At 40.5% G+C, this 20,194-nt stretch overlaps 2 protein-coding genes across 2 annotated transcripts in view; one reads left to right on the plus strand and one right to left on the minus strand.

Moving 5' to 3' along the window:
* The window catches only part of egfl7 (EGF-like-domain, multiple 7), an 87,688-nt gene extending 79,429 nt beyond the window's left edge, over positions 1-8,259 (plus strand). The window contains exons 4-7 of the mRNA XM_037692538.1: positions 2,281-2,376; positions 2,464-2,673; positions 7,781-7,857; positions 8,045-8,259. Coding sequence (XP_037548466.1) covers positions 2,281-2,376; positions 2,464-2,673; positions 7,781-7,857; positions 8,045-8,221 — 560 coding nt within the window. The 3' untranslated portion in view covers positions 8,222-8,259. The remainder of the gene's footprint in view (positions 1-2,280; positions 2,377-2,463; positions 2,674-7,780; positions 7,858-8,044) is intronic.
* Positions 8,260-15,729: 7,470 nt separating this feature from the next.
* Positions 15,730-20,194, minus strand: part of agpat2 (1-acylglycerol-3-phosphate O-acyltransferase 2 (lysophosphatidic acid acyltransferase, beta)) — a 39,677-nt gene continuing 35,212 nt past the window's right edge. The window contains exons 3-6 of the mRNA XM_037692336.1: positions 18,164-18,339; positions 17,980-18,075; positions 16,019-16,091; positions 15,730-15,887 (exon numbers count right to left, since the gene is read on the minus strand). Coding sequence (XP_037548264.1) covers positions 15,730-15,887; positions 16,019-16,091; positions 17,980-18,075; positions 18,164-18,339 — 503 coding nt within the window. The remainder of the gene's footprint in view (positions 15,888-16,018; positions 16,092-17,979; positions 18,076-18,163; positions 18,340-20,194) is intronic.

Raw genomic sequence — 20,194 nt, forward strand, 5'->3', positions numbered from 1 at the left:
TCAGGGTCCGGTCACCTCTTCTCGTTGTGCAGCGTTTTCTGCCACACTTTTCCCTTCCCACAGACTTCCCACTGAGGTGCCTTGATACAGCACTCTGGGAACAGTCTATTCGTTCAGCAATTTCTTTCTGTCTTACCCTCTTGCTTGAGGGTGTCAATGATGGCCTTCTGGACAGCAGTCAGGTCAGCAGTCTTACCCATGATTGCAGTTTTGAGTAATGAACAAGGCTGGGAGTTTTTAAAAGCCTCAGAAATCTTTTGCAGGTGTTTAGAGTTACATCATTGATTCAGATGGTTAGGTTAATAGCTTGTTTAGAGAACCTTTTCATGACATGCTAATTTTTTGGGACAGGCATTTTGGGTTTTCATGAGCTGTATGCCATAATCATCAGTATTAAAACAATTAAAGACCTGAAATATTTCAGTTGGTGTGCAATGAATCTGAAATATATGAAAGTTTCATTTTTATCATTACATTATGGAAAATAATGACCTTTATCACAACATGCAAATTTTTTTGAGAAGGACCTGTATACCCATTCATACAGCACTCTACTAGATCTTTATAAAGAATAATCAGAGCTTTATCACATTCATGCACTGATGGGACACACATCAGAGGCAATGAGGGGTTCAGTGTCTTGCCCAGAGACACTTCGACATATGACTGCTGGTGGATTCAAACCCCCAACACTTGCACTGGAGGACTACTGCTCTAACCACTCATCCACAGCTGCCCCATGTCTCTTCCTCTGTGCTGCTATGTACTAGGAATGTAGTTCATTGTTATGGTCTACCTACATGGTACTCACCCGGTAAGTACTGGGTATAAAGAAGTCTGTGTAAGTACCAGTACACAGTAAGTACCAAGTACATGGGGCAGCTGTAGATGAGTGGTTAGAGCAGTCATCCTCCAATGGAAAAGTTGGGGGTTCGATTCTACCAGCAGCCACATGTTGAATTGTCCCCGGGCAAGACACTGAACCCCTCATAGCCTCTGATGTGTGCCCCATCAGTGTATGAATGTGATAATGAACTGATTAATCTTTGTATAGATCTATTAAAGTGCTGTATGAATGGGTAAATGAGGCACAGATTGTTGTGTAAAGAGCTTTGAGTACTCACCAGAGAAGCTGAAGATGGAGAAGAGATAGAGATGAAGAATTAGCTGTCCAGTGATGATGATGAAGGTGAAGAAGATGAGATTAAACCAGGGGCTTTGTCCTTCATAATAAAAGTGTGACATGACATACTTTTCCAGAACAGGCTTGTTTTGTCCATATTAAAACTTGTTCAGACCTGTAGACCCCCTCGGTGATCAGATCTTTGAACTTGTGTTAACAAACTCCTCCGCTCCTGCTGTGAGAGGACGCAGCCTCTCAGTGCAGCCAAACACTTTTTAATCCAAATCGTTGTAGAAATTTTTTGAACCATCCCTTACTGGCACTAAATGCAGTGGTTCGGTGGTTGAACCAGGTGGTTGAAAGGTCCAGCTTCGTCTCCCCCCCACCCCCCCACCCCGCTCCTCATTTACATCATCACCATATCTCTCCCTCCGTGCTGCCTGCTGCAAGATGCAGCAAGATGATCATACAGTAAAGTTGCTTCACTTTTGGTGTTGGTATCCAAAGTGATGTGTTTTTATTCTGCGATCATTAATCCACACGACCACTGCAGCTTCCATCTTAAGTAGGTGGCCGGCAACATCAGCGTAGGTACGACCGTCTTAAAGTTTGTCCAGAAGTCCCACTTTCTCTTGAGTGGTCAGCATCTTCCACTGATGTTTCGGTTCGCTGCCAGAAACTTTTGAATGCACAGAACGTTTGGGAGCTGTCCATTTGAAAAAAAAACAAAAAAAAACGCAGAGATTTGAGGGAAATGTAGTCCATCTGAGAGGAGATTACAGTACAGTGGAGGCTGAATGAAATAAAACTACAAAATGGCAGCGCCTGTCCGAATTATTATTATTTTTGTAATTCACTTTTTCACATCCGCATCATTCCTGTACAGTGATATTACTGTAGTGCCCGGAATCGTGTGTACAAATATATATATTTGTCCAATATTATGGACTGTACGTCCACAAACCACAATAGAGCGAGTCTGCAAAAGTTGAACTGCAAAGTAGCGAGGGACTACTGTACTGGGTGTATACCTGTTAAGCACCAGGTAAGAACCATGTGAGTACCCAGTACATATAGGGCTGTATGATGTATTACTACCTCATAATCTCAAATTTTTGTTTCCTGAATGAAGAATTTTTGTGTTTTATGTTTCTCAGCTGTGTGTGAGGAGCCCTGTGGAAACGGTGGTACCTGCCTAAAGCCCAATAAGTGCGCCTGCCTTCTGGGCTGGACTGGACCTCAGTGCCAAACTGGTATACACAAACCCAGTCCCACTCAGATCTACTTGTAGAAAAGAAGTATACATTTCCACCTGACTATGTGTCTTTGTTTCGTATCAGATGTGGATGAGTGCAGTGGGAGGCAGCCATGCATGCAGCAGTGTGTCAACACAGCTGGAAGTTACAGATGTGCATGCAGAGACGGCTTTAGGCTCACCGGAGACGGTCGCTCCTGTCAGAGCATCCCCTCTCCTGCTCCTCTTCCATCCTCCAACACCCAGGCAGCAGTGGGTGGTCACAGAGATCTGGGTAAATCCCAGTCTGCTTCTGGTCTGTTTGTTTTCAGGACAGAGGACAGAAACATGGCCAGCCTCGCGCTCCATTATTACTTTTGGTACGCGCTATGCCACTCTCAACTCGTACCGTGAGTAATAATGCACTGCGACTGGTACCGACTCCAGACGGATGGCTCCATGTGGTGAGACGGGGACCGTTTAAAGTTTGATAATGACTCAGTTCACAGTGAAGCAAACATCTGCCTTCAATACAACTCCCGTGCTAATACACATACTTTTCTCCCACACACTACATTAGTTTCTCTAAAATTGCTGTATTGTTGTCTCTCAACAAGAAAAAGTCAATTTTTGTTCATGCACACATCGTGTCTTAGCAACAAAATATTCCAGCCATCCTCTGTGTCTACAAACACGTTGGACTCCAGGATGTTTCTTTCAAGTCCTATTGTGTGTCGGCCTAATTGCTCTTTAGGGGATATTAAGCAACATGAAACCTCAACACTGGCTTACCTTTGCCTGATTTCTCCCAACGCTTTCCAGCTGGAAAATAAAAAAGTAAAATAAAATTAAAAGCCCAACATTCTTTGCAGGAAGTCCCACTGCCTTTCATGCCAGAGTTTAAGACTAAGATCACCTTATGTTGAGTTAGAGGCCATTTCATTCAAACTTAGAAAATAACATTATGCACAATCTCATGCAATATTGCCAGATGTCACGCTAAGAGTATGTGTTGTGCAGGACACTCGGCTACTACCACACCAAGTTTTAGCTTAATATTTGTACAGTTGACTGAGATAGAGCCATTTTTGTGCTGTCACATAGATTAGCGGTGGCGAACGTCTTAAATTGGATTGACTCCAAAAGTTGTGGATGTACATCCAGTTCTCACTTTCTAAAAGTTTAATTTAAATCTATTCAGTGGTTTGCAAGATATTTTGCTAACAGAAAGGCTGGTTTAATGCCTACGATTATTTCTAAAAATCAACACTTCACACAATGCACAGTACTCCTGTGTGTAATGTGTGCATTATGACTGACTACACTAATTTTACACAATATCAGTAAAATTGGCTGTTAAAGCCAGTTTAGTGTTTTCTAAGTTCAGTTGGCTATGGTGGCCATCTTTAATTTGATTGGGTCCAAATCAGTAAGAGACACATCCAATAATTGTTCCTGACAGTTTCAATAAAATCTGACCTGTGGTTCATTGGACATTTTGCTAAAAAAACAGACAAAGTTGATTACAAATAGTTGATGGTAAAAATTTGAACAAATAGTTTGTGTGATCTATTAGCACTCAGAATATGTGTTGAAGATCATTCTCAGTTACTACCACAACAAGAGTTAGGTCCATATTTATAGAAGTGACTGAGTGATAGCTATCTTTGTGTTTTGGTAAGTTGGTTTATTGTGGAAGTCTTCTTGATTTGGGTCCACTCTGAAATCTATCAGCTGTAGAAGTGCATCAAGAGACAGATTTCTGAAATCTTCATGAAAATGTTTGGTGCTTCATGAGATATTTTGCTAACAGACACGCACACAGAGGCAAATGTATTAAAAAACATATGACAGGGAGGTTATTGATTCATGCAATTTTAGAGAAAAAAAAATTGTATGAGTGAAAGATTGCCAAATACCTCTCCTCCAAACTCCCCTCTATTTGTCAGAGTTTGTGCAGAAAACGTGACCACAGACTGAAAACGCTCTGCTGGAAGTTCACCTCCACAACTTCATGATGAATGTCCAGGCCCGCAGACGGAACAGCAGAAACCCGACACGTTCAAACGCTGCAGAGCGATGTTTGCGCCCTGTGCTCAGGGATGCATGTTGCACCATGATGAGTTGTTCTGTTATCTGTTGGAGCCACATGTTGGAGGAACGTTGATGAATATCACAAACTTTAAATGCAGTCGACTTCGCTCTGCCAAACAGTCCTGGACCCTTCAGCTCTGACGCCGTTTTTTCTACTCCAGTTTTGGACAGAGTTTGAGTTCTCATTTCAGCTCCATCAACCCTGTCTGCTGGGGGTCACAGCCCCCCTCCCCCATTTCCCTTTAGCACCCCCTCCTCCTCTTTACACTCTTTCTCACTTATTCTAAACTCTGTTATGGAACCACATCTGGGAGAGATTGAACATATCCCAGTCTGTCTGCAGAGGTGCAACATGAGAATGTGTGTGCGTCGGTTCGGGATGTTCTCTCCAGTGGACGGAGTTAGATGTTCTGGATGTGATGCTGGTTCACAGAGGAGCTGAACTTTTGCCCATCTCTTTCAGGTTCTTTAGCCATTCCCATATGACCCCCACTCCCCACCCTCCTGTGCCCTAAATACCCTCCGTCTCCTTCCAGCGCTGCAGTCACACCAGTTTCTGCTGTAGAGATGTTGCAACTAAACTAAGAGCCCCAACACATTCAAAACCAAACAAACAGATTTATTTTTAAAAGTTTGTCTTAGTTATCACTTGATTAATACACTGAAGCAGTTCTTTTGATTATTCTCTGTGCTACTTGTTGTAGTGTTTATTAATTCAATTTCAATTCAATTCAGTAGCACCAAATCACAACAAAGTTGTCTCAGGGCACTTTACAGGAACATTCACATACATAAAAGCCAATTAGTAAAGTTCTCTATCTAAGGAATCCAGCAGACAAGTTGAATCTTGGCTTCGTTACAGTCTCCCATCCTGAGCAAGCACAGTGGTGACAGTGGAAATGAAAAACTCCCTTTTAACAGGAAGAAACCTCCATCAGAACCAGGCTCAGGACAAGCGGCCATCTGCTTTGACTGGCTGGTTGAGAGGACAGGAAGGAGAGACAGACGAACATAGAATGGTAGGTCCAGGTATAGGTCCAGGTGTATCTGAAAGACAAAAAAAAAAACACATATTAAGGATAGAAAAAATAATTACAAATACAAAACATGTTGAGCAGAGTAAGTAAAGACAGTATCAGAGTGAAAATTGTGGTCAGTTTGTCCTCCAGCAGTCTAAGCCTATAGCAGCATAACTAAGGGACAGCTCAGGAAACCCAAGCCGACCCTAACTATAGGATTTATCAAAAAAGAAAGGCTTAACGCTCCAGAATACTCAGGGGCACCTCAGGCCACGGAGGTTCACACGTACCGGATTAAACTTGAAGAAGACGCCTACAGGGCATGTCTGTGCAAAGCTCAATTTTTACGACTGCGTCCGTGTACTCGGTGTCGCACAATAAACTGCCCGGTGTTGGACTGTTTTGTGTGAGACACCAATGTATTAAATATCCCTTCTTCATCCCTGGTCTGGTTTAATGGCCTTTTCTTTTGTTTTTTCCTAGAGGCAAGCGATCTCTTCCTCCTCCTCCATTGACGCCATGACTGAAATGTGAGAAATGCTAGGTCATGCTAACATGCTAACAGTGCTCTGTTAGGAAAATATGGAACAACAAGATCTGTAATATAAGATGGAGCTAGGTTGTTGAGAGCTTTGTAGGTTATAAGTAGGATTTTGAATTCTGCTCTGGATTTGACAGGGAGCCAATGGAGAGTTAGTTATTAGTTATTAGTGCTCTTTTATCTTTGGCAGTGGATGATAATGTCTTTATTCGTGTGTACGTGTGTGTGTGTGTGTGTGTGTGTGTGTGTGTGTGTGTTTGTATTGATATTCAACTTTCTCATGAATCACTGAACAGATTTTCATAAAACTCTCAGAAAGTAATCAATGGGTCAATATCCACCAATTTTTGAGGTAACATGATTCAAGATGGCCGCCTCAGCAAAGCGATCTTCATGAACACAGAAACTGGCTTAAACAGTCACTTTTACAAATGTCAAGCTGAAATGTAATGTGATGTTAGCACACAGTAAGTTATGCTGCACTGGATCATGTGTGGGTTACGTTAGTGTGCCTCCAAACTTTGAATTTGAGGTTGGACCAAAACATCTCTGTCGTTTATTACGATGATCAAAGTCTGTCTACAACATGAACGACATGTGATGTGCATTCCTTCAAGAAATGCTAGGACTTTCACTTGAATATGTTCTCACTAGCTTTGTTTCTATTCACCTTTTATTTTCATTTTAATATATTTTTCTGCCAGTTTTATTTTCTTGTTTTTAAGAGTTTTGACATTTTTTACGTTGAGCTCCATCGACTGGGCTGAGTAGATGGTGAAAGATAATCATGACGGAGTCTCCAGAATGTCTTCCCAGTGGTCGTCGTGTGAGTCGCAGAGGCAGCGCCATCGTTTGAGTTTTGAATAACATCTGTACAACTTTTCCTCAGAATAGTCGCAAAGCTGCAGCTTGTCTCATGTTAACTTGTGCAGGAGCTCTGCTCTGACAGGAAACAACCACGGCAAGTGTCCACTTCTAAAAACTGAACATAAGAAATAATCAAATCAACCTGTTAAAATGAGCCTTCAAATAAATCATAAATGTGGGATGAGAGGTGGACACCAAAATACAGTAGAACCTCTAATTCTAAATTGAGTCCATCCCAGCAGGTAATGTGCAGAAAAATCATATTTTAATCAAAACATTCCCATTAATATGAATGTAAATGTAATTATTTAGTTTCAATGTCACACTTCTACCCTCAAAGTAAAAACACAGCCCTCACCGTAACGGTTGTTTTTAACATACAAGCCGTGTTTTGAATTATTGTGTGAAGAAACGAGCAACATCAAAATCACACATGAATTTATTTTACCTCACAAATTACAACTTTTTAAACTATCTGCTGACACACATTAAATCAGATGAAGGAGGAAGAAGAGGTCAGTTTTCAGTCGTGAGGAGGGATGCTGTCTCTCCTGCTGAGCTCTGCACTGTCCAGATACAGGACTGACAGGATTCAAGGATTTTTGTTTGAAAACGTTGCACACGTTTGTTTCTGTCTGTAACAATGCCATTGCACAGATTTATGCTGCTAATGTGCAGAACCAAGAGTTTTCTCAAGAGGATTTTCTAAAACTGACCTTTCAAAACGTGAGCACACAGGTTGTTGGTCACAAGCTCTCTGAGCTCAGTGAGGCTGCAGGTTCACACGTTTATCACAATATTCAAGTTTCACCAGAGAGCCTCCCAACAGGAGAGAGGCCTTCACTGAAAGGTTCTTCATAAATAAAGCAAAGTTGAAGTGAGCTTCTGTGGTTCTTCCACAGGAGGAGGCTTCAGCCTGGTGGAGAACATGACGGAAGAGGTGCAGAGCCTGAGGAACAGAGTGGAGCTTCTGGAGAAGGTACATGAGAAACCCCGTACAATTACACGTACTGTATTTTCCAGTGTTTAAGTCACAGTTTTTTTGCATTGATTTGCCAGTCCTGCGACTTGTACGCTGGAAAACATGGTAGATAATGATGTATAAACATATTTTTTTTGAGTAATGTAGATTTTTCTTTTTTCCTAACTCTCCCCGTCGTGTTCAGAAGTTGCAGTTGGTGTTGGCGCCATTCAGCAGCTTTTTCCCGCAGTCTGTGGATGAGGGAATTTCAGAGAAGACCTTGCTGTCCCACTCCTTCCAGCAACTAGACCGCATCGACTCCCTCAGCGAGCAAATTGGCTTTTTGGAGGAGCAACTTGGCACATGTGAGGCTGACCTTTGACCTTCTGTTGCTCTTCCAAGACCGATTAAAACTTTTTCTCCCAGGATTAAAATTTCACCTTAAAAATGTCAGAACTGAAATCCAACAACTGTTTCTAATGTAATAAAATAATTAACGATACAACTTTAAATTTAACAACATTCTGAGGCTTGTAATGTTATATTTTTGGATTATAACATAACTTAATTGTGCACTCAAACTCAGGAAACTAATGTTTTTGCACTTAAATATATAAAAAGGTCAAGATGTGAGACCTGAACTAAACATATGGAAACTAAAATATAAAAACACATTCTGTTTAAATACTTTTTTGAGGTTTTAATGTCTTGATGCAGCTGTGCTGACATTTAAAGGACTTCTTTAACAAACTTATGAAACCAGCACACTGCTCACATGAAGATCTTATGATGAGGACGGACCGAGGCGCGACCACTCGGGTCAAACCTGGAAAATATTGTCATGTGTGATCTCGTGCATTACTGCAAGATGTGTTCGTGCTCACAGCATTTGTTGAGGATGACTCCCAGCTACCACCACGTCACATTCGAGCTCAATAGCTATACATTTAACAAAGTAATCGCTCTTTGTGTGTTCTGAGAAGTGGACCACCTGTGATGACCATCCTGACTAGGGTTGACTCCCAAAGCGAACTGTTCATACAGCTGCAACCAGAGATTACTTGTTGAGACTTTTATTAAAATTCATCCAGTGGTTCATGAAATATTTTACCAACAGACAGAATTCACCTAAATAGTTAAAGGCAAAATAAATAAATAAATGTGATCGATCAGCCTTTGGAGTATGTGATGGGGAGGACTCAGCTTCAAACACAACAAAGTTGATCTGAAAATCAGTCTGACTGTATTAGTCATTTGTGTGTTACCCAAGTTTGGTTAGCTGTGGCAGCCATCTTGAACTGAATTACCTACAAATGTTAAATCAGCTGTAGACACATGTCTAATGGCTAGTTTCTGAGAGTTTCAAAGAAATCTGTCCAGTGGTTCATGAAATATTTTGCTAACAGAATGACGCAGTAAAAAATGTTTTTGCACTCTCACAGCAGCATTTATCCTGAAGTTCAGAGCGAACGCAGCGTCTGTTGCAACACTTTCCCTCTGCTTCCCTGCAGGTTCCTGTCAGAACAACTAGCAGCTGAGCTCCGGGGGTCGTCTCAGCCTCACAGCCCCCTTTCACCATTTTCACCACCTTCTTCCTCGTCAATGGTACCGACAGTCGGTCTCAGCGTTTCATCACCACTGTAGCCTCTAAATCAAACCTTGTTGGGGGTCAAAGGTCAGCATAGCCTCTTGTTTTTATTTGTTTTGTATCAGTGCAGCTATGTCTCCCTCCCAAACCCCCAGAGCTCCAGCTGTCCTGATGAGAACATCTGTATTTATCTATTTAAGTTATGAACACTTTTACTCACTGATGGTAGTTTTTACACCATGTTTTGTAACATTTTGTAATAAAAATAAAAGTCTGAGTCAAAAAAAAATCGAGTGGGCTCTGGAAACAGGACATCATTAGAGCAAGACGGTTTCCTCGACTGCAGAGGAAAAAACAAATATAGACGCTGAACTGTGACGAACTGTGGGCTGATGTATGTGTGCGTGTGTGTATGTGTGTGTGTGTGTGTGTGTGTGGGGGGGGGGGGGGGGGTTGACCTCCTCTGACTAAATCTCAAAACATCTAAATTGAGTAAAAAGTGACCTTTCAGTCGGTTTCCTCACTTTAAGGTTGCTGAAAGCAGAGGTGATGTAACTCGGCGAGATGCATGAGGCAACATTCTCCAACAAACCGCAGCATCAGTTTCAACAGTTCAACATTCATTCAAGGACAACTCATTTGCAAATCATTATGACCCTTTCTCATCCCTTTATATTTCACTCAGCTTTGTTTAATCAGTACACATAACTCATGCAGATCAGCTACAACTTGCTCCTTTTGTTATTTTTATAGCATTTTTAATTAAAGGCCTAGCATTCCATCCATCCATCCATCCATTATCTTTACCCGTTTATTCCATTTTGGGTAGGCCTAGCATTCCTTGATGCACATTTCGACTGAGCTCATCTTGTTGACCAGTGATGGAGCTGAATCCATTTCATGAGACCACAAGCTACAAACTGACTAAGTTAGAGACAGTCAGGTGTTTCCTATTGTTCATTAGCTGTGGCAGTCATTTTGAAATGGAGGACTTCAAAAGTTTATCAGTTATAGATGCGCACTGATTACTTTCTGAAAGTTTTATTAAAACATGTTTAGCTCTTCATGAGATAGCTTGCTAACAGCTTGCACTGTTCACGGCCAAGTTTAAAACAAATGTCATGTGCTGAGCGGTGCTCAAAGGTTTTATCGAGAATGACTCAAGGCTACGTCGTCAAATTTCAGCTCATCGTCCATAAAACTGACTGAGTTATGGACACGTTGTGTTTCATTAGAATATTGACCAGTTATTTTGTGTTCAGGTGAGTCCAAAAGTTAATGAATTACAGATAATTCTTACTTTTTAAAACTTTCATTAAAACCCATCCAGTGGTTCATAAGCTATTTTGCTGACAGAGAGCTGACTCCAGTAGTTAATGGCCAAGTTTAATCAACAGATCTTACAAGCTCAGTTAGCGCTCAGCTGCTCACACACACACTTCAGTGCAATATTTGTAAGAGGTTGAATTGCACACGTTTTTTTGCATTTGCTAATCTCTGGTGGCCATCTTGAAAAGTTACTAATGTGTAGATGTGCACGTAATGATAGTTTAAGTGTTCATTGAAATTTGTTCATTGATTTAGATGTTGATAACATTACAGACAACTGAACAAACACACAGTTCTCATTCTCATTTGGTACAAAACTTCTGAATTAAAGCAAGTTTAGACATGAACGTGCCCGTTCGTCTGCCTCTTTGAATCAGATTTATTTATCACTTGCTTTATGATGGTGAGCTCCTAAGTTGTCACATATGTACAGTTGGTTACAAAAGTATCAATAAACTTTGTCTAAAAATTAAAAAAAGAAGCTAACACGTTTCAAATCCCTCGTCTGATCATGTGAAGGAGGTGCTGATCTGACGAGACTAAAACTGAACTTTTAGGACGCGTTAGTTCAAACCTACCCCACTCTCATCACCCTGATGGCAACCCCCACAGTGAAGCACGGTGGTGGCAGCATCATGCTGGGAGGATGTTTTTCCATCAGCAGGGACAGGGAAACTGGTCAGAGTTAAAAGGAAGATGAATTGAGTAAAATACAGAGAAATCTTTGATGGAAACCTGTTTTGAGTGTTTCAGAGGTTTTGGGGTGGAGGTCCACCTTCCAGCAGGACCATGACCATAAACACTGACCTGGGGTCTGCAATACAAGGAGACTTTTCTTCACTTTTCTGAATTATACAGAGCTTCTTCATTTGCTTCAAGCTCAGAATATAAATAACACAACTGTTATGAAAATACACTAAATAAAAATTACAGTTTGTTATCCAACAGAGTTCAGTCAGCTCATATGGACGGTTTCTTGTTTTTGTTGAGACGTTTTGTCTTTCATCCAAAGGACTTCATCAGTCCAGAGAGCCACAAAAAAACTCAGTACTACAAACAGCACACTCACATGATGGACCACCCAGTTTGATGGTGATGATGATTTCTGGGGCCCGCCCTCTCCCCTGTCAACTCCTCTGAGGCAGCTATAGTCAACGTGGTTCAAAACATCAAAGTCCATGCTCAATAATCCAGGTAAAAAAAAATCCAAAAAAGTTCAGTCAGGTCATCTGGACCATTTCATTTTGCTGAAAATAAAATAAAACTAACTTAGATAAAATAAATAAAAAGAAACCATCTTATCACCACTTTGGGAGTGTGCTGCTTGTGGGACTCGGTTTGTTGTGGTTCCTAGGACTGATTAAGTCCTTGGGATGAAGGACGAAGCGTCTCACCAATAAAAGAAACCATCCAGATGACCTGACTGAACTTTGTTGGATTTGTTACCTGGATTATTGAGCATGAACTTTAATACAGTTCATTAGAGTTCAGAGAACCGTTCATTTAACCAGAATACAACCGTTCGCACAGGAAACACACTGTCTAATCACATTTTAATACTGAACTCTTCACATCCTTTAATTCATTTTGACATAATAATGCCACTACAGTATAGTGGATGGTTTATTTCCTGATTTTTTTTTTTCTGATAAAGGCAGAAACCACCATTTAGTCAACTTGTATTAGCATTTTATTCAAGGCAATCTGTTTATTTCCATTTCCTATTCTCAAAATGACACTTGCCACATTTCTGTAATAAAAAACAAAAACAAAAAATACTTCGTAGAACATTTCAAATTAATCTGTGCAAAAACATAATGGGTCATTTCTCCTCAGCATTTTGTTTAAACATGTTCAAAACGTTGAATTTTATGGTGGATTAATGCAGTAGCTAATAAATTATTAGCACACACTTAATGTATTAGTGTTATTCTGTCGTAATCACAAAAAAAGAAAAAATCTAAAGACAACCAAAAGATAAATACAAATTTCTTTTTTTAACAGTGTTTAAAAAAAGTTTCAGATGAAATTAGAACTTAGTGAAAAACTGTGTAAGAAAAAAAAATATTTTGATGCAAAGCATTCATTCACATATTCTCAGAACAAATGAAATGAAGACTGCTACTGGGTTCAATATGAAACCGGTACTTTACCGAGCATTTACACACACACACACACACACTCTCAGTAGGATGTCAGTGTTGCTCGCATTGCCCATCTAAAATTACACTTTGGTTCAAAAATAAATCAGAAAAATATATTTTGCATCTCCAAATTAAACACAAGTGCTTCAATAGTTTGGGGATAATTTAAATCATTTTACACGTTAGACTCTCAGAGGGGGCTGAGCCTCGACACAGAGTGGGACACAAACCATGTCTTTTTGTAATAAAATAAAATGGACAACAACAAATAAATTAATCACTCTGTAAATATTAAATCCTATTTTGGAAAGAAACAATTTGGTCAGGTGCTACGCAAACTTTTGGATACAACAGAAGTTAAATGATCTTTTACAGACTACAACAAATACAATAAATAGAACTAAACTAGCAAATAAAATGGGTTAGTTATTTAGTAGTTGAATAGCTAAGAGTGTGAATCACAAAAGCCGCCCTGACCTTCAGTATTTAAAGAATGATTAAAAGTACGGCTGCATGTGACAGCATGTGTGCACAACAGCTCAGATGAAGTTAAACGTTTGATGCATCAGATGCCAGCTTTATGAAGTACAACACGTCGTCCTCTACAGAAAGAACATCCTGCTTCACATTCTCAAACACTGTTTGAAGAAGGCAGTCAGCTAAATCAGGACCAGGATGAGGTTCAGTCAGATCCATGTGGTCAGAAGAGAGGGGAAGACGAAACAAAAACTCCTTTGATAGAAAATGTACTGAACAATCCAAAGTGCAACAGCAACAACTTAAGGCCAAAATCTTAACGCATGCGTGATGAATCTTAACCTAAATGATACAAAGTAGACTTTTTTTCTACCTTGAAATGAATAAAATCAGGAAGAAACAGTTGCTAATACATTTAAATTAGCCAACCTTTTTAGGTTTTCATTTTCTATTTGTTAAAGAAAGAGTCTGCTAATTTTTGTAGTGATGTAATCTAATAGTTATTAACAGGATCACTTGTGACATCTGTCAAAGAGCAGGAAGCATGATCAAAAGGGCAACATCTTCCTCCACACTAGGCTAACAACTAGCCAAACATTAGCTAATATTAAACCTTTAAACTTTGGCATGACACAGTTTAGTTGTTTTCTGAATGGAGCGTCACAGACCGAGTAAACATCGGAGTCAGACGGTGCTGAATGCATCACACCAGGAGAGGTGGTTGCACTTTTGATTCATCAGCATAAACCCAGTATCAGCCATTCATTGAGATGTGTTATTAGACGTGTTAAAGGTTGAAGCCACAAAGGAGCGCCTCCTAGTGGCTGGCTGCAGCACAATCTACAGGCCCTGACCTCTACAAATGGGACATTTCCTACTTTATTTTCTCCATTTGTTCATTTATCTTGATTCACATTTTCCACTGCTGTTATCAGAGGTTTAAAGTCAAGTTTTTTACTGGACTGTGACTGAACATGACAGCCTGTGGGTGAGTTGGCAGGGTGTGTGTTCAGGTGCAGACCAGATTAAAAAAACAATCCAAAAACTGACATTTTAGACCCTGTTGACAGAGCATCTCTTCAAAAATGACTAAACTACCTCCAAAGCCAAACATTTTCACGATTAATAAACTGTGTGCATTCTCTACAAAGGTTAATCAAACCTTAAATGAACTAAAGTAGAACTTTTTTTCACATTTAGAAAAATAAAATCAAAATGAAAGTGATGCTAAGTGACTGAAACAAATTTGACCTTTTTTAACCTTTTTAGGAACAGATGTTCACGTTCTATTTGGTAATAATTGGTAAACTCAATCAGCCCATCCCAGCCTCTTTTCAACGAGTCTCGTACACTGATCAACAGTCAGCGAGCAATCATTTAATCATCAGTCTTTATGGCACAAAACATTGAACTTTGGAGCTCTGATGGTGCAACAATGGTGAGACGGTGAAATCTTTCTTTTAAAGATAATTCTTTAAGAGTTCAAAGCATCAAAAACATTCGTCTGTAATTACAAAAACTGAACTGAGTCAAAAGAGACCTGCAGCTTCATGTTAAGATTCAGTCAATTCGGTTTCACAAAAAGAAATTGAAAGATTTTAGTGAAATACTGCAACAGCACACCTTTCATTTGTTGTTTCTGACATCATTAAATATTTAAATAAGCTACGGGTCCTTGAGCTGAAGAGCTGCGATGGACAGAGTTCAATACATGGTGACGAAATCAAATATGTCCACGTGTGAGCAGATCCTCGCTCCATGAAGCCTGCTCCATTTGCTTCGAGGCAAAAAGACCGAAGCAAAGACTGCACACACCAGTGATGGCCAAAATAAGAAGACGAGTGTCCCCATGTCACTAAAACTAAGGCATCATGACAGGGAAACATCAATATGCAGTGACATTAATGAACAGAAAAGAAAAAACTGCTCAAGTTAATCAGCTGAACAGAAGGCAGATGGAGATAAGAAGAGGAAAAAAGGCCAAAAAACGAAAAATAAAAAGATAAACTGGTTAGAAAGCGGAACAATAACAAAGCTTTCCAAAGCCAGAGTATAAAGCAACAGAGAAGGTGGACAGAGCCATCCAAAAGGCATGCATGGACAACACACATCCAAAGTGTTTGGCTTGCCGTCCGTCACTCCACTCGCAGTGTGCAGAGCAGCGCTGAGGGTCGGGACTGACTGTGCTGGATCAGGCCAGAGGCAGACAGGTCCAGGAGTCCACTAGACAGGATGACACTTGTTCCATGTTGCTTCCTGCCCAGGTAATGGACAACCTGGGAAAAGCAGGGAGGTTTGGAGAGGGGGAGGTCTCAGACAGGAGCAGAAAAAAAGTCTGAATATGGCAGATATTCAGTGCCTTGAGGGCCCATTGCTCTGGGTGACAGAGTTAGAGATTTCAAGGAAAGCGTCGCGCATCAGGCTGAAGGATTTGTCAGAGAGAGACGACACGTCGTCTGATGTCATCCCCTTTGTCTCAATCTTTGGAAGGATCTTTAATTTAATGGTTCCTGCAGAGACACAAACCTGACCGTCAGGAAGCTCGTGGACCATCAACTCCTGACTTTTTCACACTCAGAAATCCTGCCCACAACTTTTTACACAAAGTTTAAAACGAAGAGAAAAACAGAAGCGGGGTTACCTGATTTGAACTGTTTTTCCTTCCGAAGGTAGAAGTTGTTGTAGGAGGAGAAAACTACAGGTATGATGGGAACCTGGATAAGAGGACAGAAAGGAGCAAAAGGGTCATCCTGTCTGAGTGCGACTCAACTCAAATTGAATCTATTTAAAGATGAGAAAGAAAGAAATACATCAAATCACACAAATTCAGGACGACAGTAACAATCTACTACAATTAACAGAGGTCGAGGGTCTCTCAAGGCCCAGACGGGTTCTTCCACAAGACAGGATGAGCCAAATTCCCCCGGGGGCCGTACTGTTTCCTCTGTCTGAGTACAAATGGAGATGCTGCACTATTACTCAGCAAACAATCAGTGTCTCAGGTGTAAAAATAAAGGCCTAGCCATCCTTCAACAAATACCTTTTATGCATGATTTAGATGATTTAGATTAAGATCATCATATGTCGAGAAATTAAGTGCGTTAGCCGTTTTTGTTACACTAATCTAAATGTGTGAATGACTCAGCAATGACCACACCAAACCCTAGCTCATTATCTGCAACATGTGTTTTATCTCAGTTTTTTAAAGTCACTTGTCTGTAGCAGCCATCTTGAATCAGCTTATTTTATACACACGCACACACAGGCAAAAACAAATATCCGCCTTCACAGAACCAACAACACAACTACATGAAAAGTTTAATGCTCCCACAGGCATACACTTACAAACATGTTGGAGGCTACTTCAAATTTCAAAATGTTTTGTCATTAGAAGATGGAGAGTCTGAGACTGTGTGAAAAACTGGTCATTTATTTTCTAACAAGCTTTATCTTTGTAGTCTCCCACTTCTGATGCACATCTCAGCCAAACTGAGATCAGTCTTTTCACAGAGAGGTACGGGGAAAACAAAATCACACATGTTCAACAGTTCTCTGAACAAAGTTGTGGTTTTTAATGGATTTAAAAAATCAACGTTTTACTTTTCTAATTCATTCTACCGGTCTGAGCCTGCACGTGCGCTCTGATACATAACCAAAGAGCAGAGAATGGTGCATGCATGCAGAGATTATGATAAACACACACAGCTGAGTCAGCCCCTTTCTCTGATAAGCTGATGTCAGAAGTTCAGCAACACATTGAAAAATATAGAAAACATTTCCCAAAAGATTAAAAGAAGGAAATTTCTAAACAAAAGGGCTACACAACAACTGTATTCATTTAGATCTGTGCTGACAGCAGATGCATCACATCTGGCAGATAGCGCCCCCATGTGTCTGGATGAAGCAGAATATAAATTGTATTCATAAGTCAGAGTCAGTCAGAGTCAGTCAGAGTCAGAGTTTCTTTATTGTCATTCGCACCTCATGTGGTACATGTGGTGGAGCGAAATTATGTACACAGGGTCCCAGTTACATCCAACAATAAAATGTATAAGAAAAACAGTAATAACATCTAAGATATGAACTAAGAAAAACATCAACTAAATATACACTAAGCACTCATAACATAAAACATTGAACATCAGCACAAACATGAACATGAGTCTGTGAGCAGATGTGCACGCATGAACACATCAACATTGAAACAGATCAGCAGCAACATGAAACAGATCAGCAGCAACATGATATGGTTTTTCACAGTGATTATTCTAGTTAGAGATTCATGAGTCTAACAGCCTCAGGGTAGAAGCTGTTCCTCAGTCTAGTGGTTCTACACTTAATGCTCCTTAACCTCCTTCCTGAGGGGAGTGGGGCAAAAAGTGTGTGTGCTGGGTGAGTGGGGTCCTTCATGATGCAGGTGGCCCTCTTCCTGCATCTGGAGGTGTCAAAGGTTTGCAGGAGTTTCCTGGACTCCTGCCAGAGTTTCCTCAGCGCCATACTCAAATTTAACCAAAGAAACAGGATGAATGTGTGACAGACTGGTTGCATTCACTCAGAGAGGACAGAACACACAAAGGCAAGAACATTCAAATATTTACTCACTTGTGCCTGCACTGCCAAGTGGAAAGCACCTTTTTTGAAAGGCAGCAGGTCACCATTCTGGTTACGAGTTCCCTCTGGGAAGACCCACAGCCGGATCTACAGAGGGTGAATTGATCAAACCAAACCATCACCAGAAACCATCAATGTAAAGATGTGGTCCACCTTGACTGGACTGCTTGATTACCTGCTCATCCAGCATGGTTTTGGCAGCGTCAGCCATGACATTCTTGGCATCACTAGTCTTCTTGCGGTTGATAAAAACAATGCCTCCCAGCCAGCAGATGAGGCCCACAGTCCCAGCGTAAACCAGCTCCTTCTTGGCAATTGTGGTGCAGCGGTCAGGTAAAACCTCCATCAGACCTGAGAAACACAACAGGAAGTTTGCTCTACACGCACTAGAACACCTAAAGACACATTTTAATTCATCTCTAATGTAACAAGACAAATGAATTAATACAAACAGTAAACTTTACACTTATAAATGTGAGGTTTATTTTACAAAAAAAAAGATGAAGTTTATCTAAATCTATAAATAACAGATATATAAAGAATAGGGATGCACAATATTATCGGCATGGTACCAGTATCGGCTGATATTAGCGTTAAATATCGGCCATCGGCCATTCCATCAATATAACTCACAGATATAAAAGACGCTGTTTTTGTTTGACAACCCAGTGACAAGGATGTCTGCAGCGCCAGCACAACATGATGACGTCATGCGCGCCTACCTGATCTGATCAGGGCAGAGAAGAAGAAATTAAAATGGCAGCGATGTGGAAGTTTTTTTTTGTTGAGGATGTTGGATTCTGAAGATTTATGGACTACGTTGAGTCTCGCTACATCGTCCCCAGTCCGAGATATTTTTCCGACGTAACATTACCAGAGTTACAAGCCGTCATTTCCAACGTCATTGAGAAGATAATAGCTGATAGCACTTGGGTGAGTTTTACCACAGACATTTGGATGTCATGTTAGCCCCGTTAGCATGATTAGTCTTATGGCGCAATGGACAGACAAAAACTTTGAACTTAAAAAGGCTGTCCTTCATGCACAGGAGGGCAGAGGATCCCACACTGCAGCTATAGGAACCTGGAACAAGCCTTCACAGGTGAGACCGCATTGGATGTGACTAATGCTAATAAATAACATTCAATACTTTTCATTTAATACAAGTTAAAGTGCTGTGCATATCATATGGCTGTTACTGAATATATGTCACCAGCTCTTACAGCTGTTACACAATTTTTGTAGCAAATAAGCCTAAATAAGAGGGTTATGTTCTGACAAAGGGAAGTATATTAAAAATATCGGTATCGACCAAATAAGTTTTAACATATCAGCATATGGGATATCGGCCAAAAATCCAATATTGTGCATCCCTAATAAAGAACATATTTCTGTATGTTCTGTTAAACTGAAGGTACTTGCTTTACGTCTGTTGAAATGTATTTATTTATGAAATCTTTGATATTTTCCATTTCATCTAAATGTTACTAATCCACCACAGAATAAATATATTTTTAGGTGACAAAATATTTCACAAGGTAAAACAAAATTCAGTAAAATACAAACAAGACTTTTGTGAAAAACAATCATGAACCTGAAAATATAGTGGGTGTGTACAAAATACAGTAGTCCCTCGCTACTTCACGGTTTGACTTTCGCAGACTCGCTCTATCATGGTTTGGGGACGTACAGTTCATAAAATCCCAAAAAATGTACACGACACGTGATTGTCAACTTTACAGTAGTATTACTGTACTCGCGTGGTTGGGACAAAGTTAGTGACAAAAAATATTAATTTGGACATGCGCCACCATTTTGTAGTTTTCTTTCCATAAGGCTACACAGTATCACCAGTGCAAAAAATAACTACATTACCCACAATGCAACAGTGCACTTCTCAGAATTCAACCGTGCTTCTAGCCAGCTGCTTTCTGACAAAAAGGAAGGAAAGTTTTGATCCGATCCAAACTAAAAAGTTTGGTCCTTATTCATAGTGACTGGTGCTCAGTGACTGCAGAGAGCCGATCAGAACCCGACCAGAACCGGACCAGAACTACTTCCAGCCTCATTGATCAATCTGAGTGCTGTCGGCCCAGGGAGCCTCTCGAGCGGGGAGCGTTTATCGGAGGTCCAGTATCTTCTCCGGAGCTCACCCGGAGTTTTTCCATCAGATTTCTCTGGATTATTTGGACTTGGTGCTGGCTCT

Source organism: Nematolebias whitei, chromosome 18, assembly GCF_014905685.2.
Source record: "Nematolebias whitei isolate Nwh7 chromosome 18, NemWhi1, whole genome shotgun sequence".
Taxonomy (NCBI): domain Eukaryota; kingdom Metazoa; phylum Chordata; class Actinopteri; order Cyprinodontiformes; family Rivulidae; genus Nematolebias; species Nematolebias whitei.